Source organism: Falco peregrinus, chromosome 5, assembly GCF_023634155.1.
Source record: "Falco peregrinus isolate bFalPer1 chromosome 5, bFalPer1.pri, whole genome shotgun sequence".
In the NCBI taxonomy this organism is placed as follows: Eukaryota; Metazoa; Chordata; class Aves; order Falconiformes; family Falconidae; genus Falco; species Falco peregrinus.
In genome coordinates this window covers 69,449,558-69,459,112 of record NC_073725.1, presented here as the reverse complement: position 1 = coordinate 69,459,112, position 9,555 = coordinate 69,449,558, and the positions used below count along the sequence as shown (strand labels likewise).

Here is a 9,555-nt window from a genome sequence, read left to right as displayed (position 1 = left end):
GCCATTGGGCCGCCGGCCCCGCCCCGCCCCTCCTCCCTATTGGCCCAGCAGCGCAGCCGCATGCAAATAGTGCGCGCGGTGGGGCCGCGGGGCCGCTCGGGAGCGCAGCTACAGCGCCGCCCCGTGGCCGGGTGGGGGAGTGCCGCCCGGCGGGGCGCAGCCCCTTTAAGAGCCCCGCCACAGCCGGGGCGGTGCGAGGTGATTTAAAGGGGCCGCAGCCCCGGTAGCCGCCGAGCCCCGGTTTTAGGGGCTCATCCCGGGGCGGGCCTCCCTGTGGTCCCGCCCCTGTGACGCATTTCCTGCGGGAGGCACGGGCAGGCGAAGGCCCCGGTACCCGCCGCCACCGCTGCTGCTGCCGCCGCCCGAGCCGGGGCCCATGGTGGTGCTGCGGGGCGGCGCGGGCCCTGAGGAGCCCTACCCGTGAGTGCGGGGACCGGGCGGGCCGCGGGGGTGGCTGGGGGGCCCCCCTGCCTGGGGGCTTCGGGGCTCCGAGGCTCTGTTCCTGCCTCCCCTCCCGCCCTCGGTTGCCCCCGCGGCCTCCGGGCAGCGCTTGTCCGCGGGGCTGGGCCGGGGGGTCCCCAAAGCGCCGCAGCGGGGGCTGGGGGGGCGGGGGGCGGACGCGCTGTCCCGAGAGAGCTTTTGCCCCGTCGACCCGGAGCAGGAAAGTGCCTGGACCCGGAGGCGGCTGTGTCAGAGGCAGGAGGCCGTGATTAGGATAATGGGCTAATTAGTGTTTACCCCGCTGAAGGTCACGGGTGCTCCCTGGGGACACCGGGACTGGAGAGCGTTGTGCTGGGGGGGGGGGGACACACCTGCTCCCGGGTCCCTTGGGAGACGTGGTGCTGGCAGGCATCTGGGCTGGGGAGGGGGCGGGGGGGGCTGGGGCTTGAGCCCTCTGCTCACAGCCTGGGGTGGCTGAGGGTCCAGGATGGGGCTGCTAGGGTCCGTATCCCCGGGAGCCGTGTCCCGGGACCCATACCCCCGGAGCTGGGAGCCGTGTCCCAGGACCTGTGCCCCGGGTGCTGGGAGCTGTGCCGCCGTGCCCCCGGGAGCCAGAAGCCGTGCCCCGGGAGCCTGCGGGACAGCGGTGCCCAGTGGGATTCTCTCCCCGCCAGTGCAGCAGCCCTGCCTGGCAGCGCTGGCTTTGCATTGAGTGTCAGCACTGAGTCCCGCTTCCCAACTGATAAATACCAGGAACTGGTTCAAAACCTGCTGGAAGGGAACAAAGGGCTTCTTGTTTCTTGCCTGGAAAGGAGAAGCGGAGGAGAAGCCACTAAACTGTGTGCTGGGCCCATCTCCGCAGGCTTGGTGCTTGCTCCAGTCCCGGGGGGTGAGCTCTGCTGGGACCCCTCTCTCTCGGCTCCCGGCAGCTGTGGCTTCCACCGGGAGGGATCCCGGTGCTGAAGTTACAGGTACCGGCTGAAAACAGCCTTTCTCAGACGGGCTGCTGGCTCCTGGCAGGGTGCCTGGTGCTGTAAAGCCCAGTTCTGCTGCAGGGCTAAGGTCACCCTCACCTGTGAGTCTCCCAGGCTGGAAATGAATCCAGCGGAGGCAGCAGTGCCAAACGGTGGACGTGGCAGCGCAGGGTGCCAGCCCTGCGAACGTGTGCTGGGCAGGCTCAGCACCACCACAAAGGGCCCTGGAGGCTTCACTGAGCGAGAGGCGTGTGAAGCTCAGCGACTCATCCTGCTGTGGAGGCGCTGGGGCTGCGCCTGCCCTGAGGGTCCAAACCTCGGGGAGGGCTGGGCCGGGGGTCCCAGCAATGCTGGGGGTGCTCCCACCCTGGTGATGCTTGCACAGCTATTTTTTTTAACATTGTTTTCCCCCTATAGCAGAGGCTGGAGGATGAGCCCTTCTCATTGTCCCATTACTGAGTTAGGGCTCCTTTGTCTGTGAAAACGGGGTAAATATTTAGTGCGCGTTGCCTTGGACCCCTTCTCCTTGAAGGGCTTTTTCTGTGGCACAGCCATGGTGGGGCCACGCTGGTGAGCCGTGACAGCTCCTGGCTGTGCCAGCCTCGCAGCTGCTGAGCTTTGTGTACTTCAACCCTCCGAAATGGGGCCAGCAGTAAGGTGACTCCCTCTATTTTTTTTTTTATTTTTTTTTTAAACCACCTTTGTATCAAAACTTGATCCGTGAGCCCTGGTCACCCTTGGTTTGCAGCTTGGGTTACAGGTCCCCACCCATCTGTTAGTCATCGCTGGGGATGCGTGCATCCCTCTTATTTATTCCAAGGCCATCCCTGCTGATGTTTTCTCTCCAGCTGGAAGGGGGAAATGTTGTTCCCCCCCCCTCCAGCAGCAGAGGCCCCATCACTGCCCCTGTCTAAGGGAAGGGGGGGAAAAAAAAAAATCAAGGCTTTGGCGCTGGGTAAGGTGCTGGCTGCTGTCCCAGGCAGAGCGGGCTGTAATCGGCCGGTGCAGCCCGCTCTGCCCCAGCTGCTGAGGATGGCTGTGCCAGCACCCGATTGTGGTGCCGGGTCTCCCCAAACCCCGGGGTGCTGGGAAGGAGGGGACATGGTGGGGACAGCTGTGCCTGGCAGGCCCTGTGGAAGAGGCGAGACCAGTGCTGCCGTGGCAGGGAGGACATGGCCAGCCTTGCTGCTCGGTGGTGCAGCACCCGTTCCGGCCCTGGCCCTGTGGCCGTGGTGTGTTTTGGTGGTGGTGGTTTCCTTGCCCACCTTCTGATGCACTAAAGGAAACCCACACAAACCGGAGAGGAAGCTGTGATGCAGAGACCTGAGCAAGTGGGCAAAGAACAAGCAAAAGATAATGAAACTTCCCGTCTTTGGTGGAGTTTTAGTGAACTTTGAAACCAAAGCAGTTGTGCTACGTGCCCGGTGAGCTCCTTGCTCATTACTTAGTTTAATTTTCCTATAAAATTGTCTTGAGTTTTATGGTCGTTCCTAAATTGTATGTGTGTCTAAGTCACACCCTGAATATAGAATTGTTATTAACAGAAGCCAGCCACCTCTGGGTGTACCAGGGAGCAGTGCAGTTTTTCTCCCCGGGGTTGTAACTTTACGGCAGCGAAGGCTCCCAGTGCTGGGGCCAGCAGGCTGGCAGCCTGGTGCCCACTCCAGGTAGTGCTGGGCTGCCTGGGGTCTGCTCTGGGCCCACCAGCTTATGCCACACACTGGCCACAGCCCTGGAGGATGGAGAACCAGCAAAACCAGCTCTTGCTGGGGCAGAGGAGCGTCCAGCTTGGGGGTGGTGGTGAGGGGCAGCTGCAGCAGCGTAACAGTCTGGAGGGAAGAGCCAGCCCAGCCAGTAATTACATGGCCAGGGTGGGTGTTCATGCTGCCCCCAATAATCAGATGATGGGGGGTCCACAGCCGATTGCAGCGTGGCAGGATGGTGCTGGCAGCCCCAGCAGCATGCTCTGGCTGGGCAGTGGCAAGCCTGCGGTGGGGTGCGTGCCCGGCTGCGTGGGGCACCTCTGGGGGCCTCTCCGCAGGAATGAATCCCTGCATTTGGTTTTGCATGCTGGTGGAGTTAATTACCCAGAACGTCTAGCCACTAATGTGCAGCTGCTTTAAACGGACCAAGTCCTAGGAGCAGGTCATGGTTCAGCAGCGTGGCGTGCCGGGAGGCCATTAGCTGTGACCGGAGGGGACGGGGCCGCTGGAGGAGGATGCAGTGCCTGTTGCACTGATGCCGATGCTCTGCCTCTCACGTGTCCCTGCCGTGGGTGCTACCTGTTCACCAAGCCCTGGGGCTCTCCAGGGGGGCTCAGTCCCTTTTGCCATGTGTCCCTGCAGGAGGATTGAGGACTGCCTGCCCCCGCTGGAGGACTCCCCGTCCAAGAGGTTCTCCCCGTCCAAGCGAAAGCAGTATTATATCAACAAGGCCATCCGCAACTCGGACCTCATCCCCAGGGCCAAGGGCCGCAAGAGCCTGCAGAGGCTGGAGAACAGTAAGGACTCGGGGCAGGCTCCGAGTGCTGGCTCTTCCCGGGCTGGGTCTCTTCCCAGGGCAGGCAGCAGCCCCCCCTAAACCCTCTGCTGCATGGCAGGTTGGGGGGGACTGTGGGCGCAGGGCCTTTCAAAGGTGCTGCCTCCTCTCTCAATGGCTTTGCTTTCCCCCCCAAGCCCGCTACCTGATGACTCTTCTGGAGCGAGATGAATGCGGGAGTGACGATGGAGAGCTCACCCACTCTGCCACCCCCAGCATCTTCACTGAAGCCTGTAACAACGAGACCTACGTGGAGGTAGGCACAGCTGCCCGCCTGCTCAGGGCTCGCTGGGCACGGCACGTGCAATTCTGGCAGTTTGTGGTGTCTGTACCTCGCTCCTCCATCCCGAGGAGCCCTCTGCCTCGCCAGCCTGAGCTGCTGTGCCCTGGCTCCTGCCTGGTGTTGGAGCTGGGGCTGGTGTCTGTGTGCCCAGCGCCTGGCTGCCACCACCGCACGTGCCGGGGCAGGGCATCAGGTCCCAGGACCCCCTGGTGTTGCAGCCTGTGGGACCAGGGGGTCTCAGGGCAGAACCTCTCATGGAGGATCTGCGCAAACGTGCAGTGTGAGACCCACGTCTTGCTCGGAGCTTGGCCAGGGCAGCTTAATGGGGGCTGCTGCTGCCTCTGGCAGTGCCCACAGCACTGCTGAGTGCCCCAGCGTACAGCGTTGTACCTGCCGAGCGCTGGGTGAGCCGCAGCGCTTCCTCTGAAACAGGCCCGTTGCCAAACCCCTCTTGCTTCACACTGCCCAGCCAGTGTTGCGATACCGGCTTTGTAACCCGGTGTTTTGAAACTCTGCTTCTCTCCTGTTTGATGCTCAGGGCTTTGGCTGCGGAGCAACCTGCACGGTCTGTGTGTGCATGCGCTCTTGGCTTTGCAGAGCTCTCGCTTGCTCAAGCCAGGCTTAGGAAGCCTGATGTAGACCTGAGTTTGAGGTGGGATTGCAAGGATGGGCTGTTGTGTTAGCGCTTGGACTCCCAGTAACCGTTAAAAAACTACATTTGTATGTTGGCTCCAAGTGTTACATCTACATCTCCTCGTTACAAGCTGTAACGGATGGTCAGGGTCTGGAGAGACAGGGAGAGACGTTGGCATTGCTGTGGCTTCTGTCCGCTGCAGCCATGCTCTGCCCAGCCCATTCATCCCCCTCTCCAAGCTGCTATTCCTGCTCTGCCTGGGCTGTCCCTGTGGGTGGGTGGGTGAGGAGGAGGAGGAGGCTCACGGGGTGCCAGGTGGGGCTCTGAGGGTGGCTGTGTGCTGCCGGGTGCTCCCTGGAGACCTCTGTGTTGTCAGATCTGGAATGACTTCGTGAACCGATCAGGAGAAGAGCAAGAGCGAGTCCTGCTCTACCTGGAGGAGGAGGCCCGGAAGAAGCACAAGAGGAAGCTGCCTGTCAAGAATGAAGACAAGTGGAAAGGTGCTGAGAAGGGGACGCTGGGTGGAGAGAGCCGCTCCCTTTCCTCCTTTGCATGCATTTTGGGAAGGGCACTGTTCCCCAGGGGCTGCATCCTGCTCCCTGCACCATCTGCTCATGGCAGGGCCAGGGGATGACTGAGCCGACCCCTCAGGTGCTGCAGCGGGGGAGTTTATGCCCGGCAGACCCCTCCATGGGCCCAGGAGGGTTTGTGGGAGTCAGGAGTGGCTGGGGTGATGGGTACAGGAGCTGTCCCCCAATGGCAGACCCTCAAATCTCCGCGCCTTCCAAACCCTCCTTTGCTGGGGAGAGTGTTGCCGGTCTGGGGGTAGCCTTGTGCACATCCACAAACGCAGGAGGTGGGTGGCCAGCTGGGGTCCTCTGGGGCGACTCAGGGGACGTTGGGCTCCTTCCGGGAGGTGATGCCATATGGGATGTGAGCCATGTCCGAGCCCCTTCTGTCTTCTCTCTGCTGGCTCCAGAACACCCTGCCTACACGCCCAAGGAGTGCTTCCAGCGCATCAGCCGCCGCCTGCGTGCCACCCTGAAGCGGGGCCGGATCCCCATGGTGAGCTGGGGGCTACGGGGGGTGGCAGGGCTGGGGCAGGCAGGGCTACAGCTGCCAGCACCCCACGTACAGCTTCATCCCACCTGTGTCCCGAGGGCTGCCCCCTGACCTCGCGCATGGGTGCTGAGCCAGACAAGCGCCGAATTTCAGATGAGCTCCTGAGGAATGTGCTCCAGTTCTCGTATGACCTCTGCAGCGGTGGCTGATTGCAAACAGACATTCAGCTCCCTGTGCAGATGGGTTTTCCTGCCTCAGTTCAGATTTTTCTGGTAGTTACAGGACATTTTTATGTGATTGTTTCCCAGCCTCCGCTCAATGAGCAGCAGGTGATGGGGGGAAACCCAGCACGTTTGTGCACAGGGGCAACAGTGGAGCCTTTAGGGTCTTCAGAGTGTCCCACACAAGGCTGTTTGGAGAAGCTCAAATGCATTTTGAAGGGGATAGAACTGCATGAACTGCTGAGCAGACAATCAAGCCTGAACGGAGAGGCGAGCGTGGCCTCGTGCCGCCTGGCTCGGGGAGCCAAGCTGCCACGCGTGGCCCTGCGCTGCCTGCCCAGATGCTTGCTCTCCTGGGCTTCCTGCTCCCTCTTCTCAATGGTGCTGTTTTCCTGCTCTGTTTGTTTTTCTTGCTCTAATTAGAGTCTCTGAAAGCGGCCTCTGCTCCTCCTGCCCGCTGGCTTCTGCTCAATTTGTTCTCAAATGAGACTTACTTCTGCTGCTTGTCTCTGGGGTCATGGTGCTCCGGAGAGCGGCATGGAGCTGATCTTTGACTGTCGGGAGAAAAGGAGATGGGAGGCATGAGGCTTTGCTGGCTGCTGCCGCTCCGAGAGGGACGATGCCAGGCCTTGGCACACCAAGTCCAGAGCTGGCAGAGGCCGGGTTCTTCCCCGCCTCGGGGGCTGGAGAAGGGGAGAAGTCTCCTTTCTTTGTGCCTTCCTGCCATCTCACATCCAGATGGGAGCTGCTGGGCGTCATTCCGGGGGAGTCAGAGGTGCTGTCATGCAGGGGCTGTGCACAACGCTGCCCCCTCCTCGCTGACAGCCCCTCCTCTCCTTGCAGGGGACGCTGGAGGGCCTGGAGGAAGAGCTGCTGGCCTTCTTCTCCGTCACCCCTCACTCAGTCTACACAGCGCTGATGGACAACAGGTACTTCCCCAGCTCGGGCGCTGCCAGTGTCACCGTCCTCCATCACACAGGCTGTTCTGCCTGGGCTCCCTGTGCCCCAGCTGGCCCAGAGACCTCGGCCAGGCTCGGGTCTCCGTCTGAGGGTGCTCACCCGGCCTGGCCCCCGTGGAGCCCCCAAGGAGGGGGTGCACTGGGGGATCCCTGCACAGGGGCTTCTGGCACTTTGTGCTCCCTGCCTCTGATCCTTGGGGGGAACGGGAGCAGGGCGACACTCGGGAGATGCTGGTCTGAGACATCGGCTCTAACCTTGTCCCCCATCTCCCCCAGCTTTGAGCGACTCCTGCTCCATGCGCTCTGCCAGTACATGGACCTCGTCTCTGCCAGTAAGAGCCTCATGTTTTGGTTTTTGTTTTGTTTATGTTTTTCCCTTCCCTTCATTATTATCTCCCCTCTCCAGCTCAGCCTCTTCCTCCCTCCCTCCTCCCAGCCCCACCTTGTGCTGCGGCTCACAGATAACCCTGCCTTTCTGCCTCTGCTGCCTGAAGCTCCCTCGGGAGCCTCCACTGCGGTCACCCCACTGCACTGGTGGCAGGCAGACGATGTCAGCTGCTGCCGGGGGCTGAAGCCCAGCAGCCAGGGTGATGGCCAGGCCCAGCTCTGCCTGGGGGGTGTATTGTTTGCAGCGATGCTGCCCTTGCTCCTCTTGGTTCTGGGTTTGGATGGTGCAAAGCAAGAGGCTGCTGGTGGGGCTCCCTCTCCTGCGGCTGCTGCTTCCTCCCACAGCGAGCTGCCTGCCTGCACCCTGCCTGTGGGCTTCCCTGGAAGGGCTCGTTGCCAAGGCAGAGGAGGGAGAGGCACGGGGCTCTGTCCCTGTGGAGGAGTCTTTGCCGCTGAGCGTTTCATTAGCTGCTTGTGGAAAACAGCATGAGAGCGCTAATGATGTGAAGTGGAGCCCGTGATGCCGGCAGGGATGCTTGGAGCGGGGGGGATAGTTGCCACCTTTGCAGAGCATGGGGAACCAGAGCTCGCTGTGAGCTGCAGGGAGGAGGGGGAGGTAGCTGGGTTGGGGGCAAAATGTTTGGGACCCGTGGCAGGGGAACAGGGCCATGCTAACCGCTCCCTCTCACCCCCAGGTTCGGACATCGAAGGGAAACGTCAGATGAAAGTGAGCAACAAACACCGCGTCTTCCTGCCCCCCGAGCTCCTGCTCTCAGACTACCTGGGGCAGATGAGCTGATACCCCCGAGGGACACCCTGCCCCTCGCTTGGTGCGCTGAAGGCTTCCTTCATCTGCTCCTGGCCTCTCCCAGCCCCCTCATCCCCTGGGATCAGGCCCACCGCCCACCTCTCCTCTTGCCCGAGCCGGGCATGGTGCACACCAGCTCCGCACACCGTGCCCCCCCCCCCCCCCCCCCCGAGGGCTTTGTCCCTCCCCCTACTCCAGGAGCAGATGCTTGATGGTGCAGAGCCAGGGGTGGCTCTCGGGGCAGCCTGCGCTCCCCTCAGGGTGCTGGGACTGATGCCAGCGTGGCTCTGCCAGATGTCACCGTGCTCTGGCTGCGAGGTGTGGGTGAAGCAGGTGCCGATCTGCCGTGCTTGCCCTGCTCCCCGAGCTGCAGCGCTGCTTCCTGGCCGGAGCTGCTCTCCCTGGAACTGTTTGTGTGTCTATTTATAGCCCAGGTGCTTTTTAAAAATAATCGGGCGGGGCCAGACCCACCTCTGGCACTGATGCTGGGGGGGGTGGTTTTGGTCCAGATTTTTCTGTGGTGAAACAGCTCCTCGCGGGTGCTGAGCAAATGCTGAGCGAGCGGAAGAGCCTGGGGGCCATCCCGTTCCCGGGGTGGGGGGGGTGGGGGGGTGGTGTTGCTTTGTTCAGCACCCCCAGCCCTGCGCCCATGATGGGGTGTTTCATGGTGGGGGGCTCAGCCCCCTGGGGCAGGGTGCAGCATGGGGAGCTCCGTGCTCCAGGCTCCCCGGGGGCTCTCGCCCAGCTGTTTGGGCGGCACCCCACTCCCTGCCTCGCGGACCTGCCTGCACCACAGGGTGCCGAGCAGTTTTTAAATGTAATATAGCCTGTGTTTTTTATTGTGCGTGTGTATTTACGTGTGTGTGTGTGCTGGAGGAGCGCAGCCCAGCCTGCTGGGGCCCTGTGCTCCTGCTGCGTGCCCGTGGGGATAGACGGGGCAGTTGGTGGGTCTCTGTGTCCCCCAAGCATGTCAAGGGCTGCTCACAGGGGTCTGCTGCGGCGCTGGACCCCCTGCCTGGGTCAGTGTCTCTGCCCATTGCAGCAGCACCCCTGTTGCCTGCTGGGGGGCTTTGCTGATGGCTCTGGGCTCCCACCCAAGTGTGAAGACACCACAAACTGAGGGGACCCCGGAGCTGGGAGACCCCAGCGCACCCTTGCGCCTTGTTTGCTTGTTCAGGAACAATAAACCACGGTGCCCCCATGCTCTGGCTGTGTGTCTGCGTGGGGAAGGGGGCTTGGGTGGGTGGA

At 62.2% G+C, this 9,555-nt stretch overlaps 1 protein-coding gene across 1 annotated transcript; it reads left to right on the top strand.

Moving 5' to 3' along the window:
- The first annotated feature begins 239 nt into the window (after positions 1–239).
- Positions 240–9,508, top strand: R3HDM4 (R3H domain containing 4). The gene is made up of 8 exons (XM_055803890.1): positions 240–420; positions 3,761–3,915; positions 4,091–4,209; positions 5,247–5,370; positions 5,850–5,935; positions 6,997–7,082; positions 7,389–7,444; positions 8,195–9,508. Exons 1-8 carry the CDS (start codon positions 377–379, stop codon positions 8,296–8,298), a joined length of 774 nt encoding a protein of 257 aa, XP_055659865.1. The 5' UTR covers positions 240–376; the 3' UTR covers positions 8,299–9,508.
- Positions 9,509–9,555: the final 47 nt, after the last annotated feature.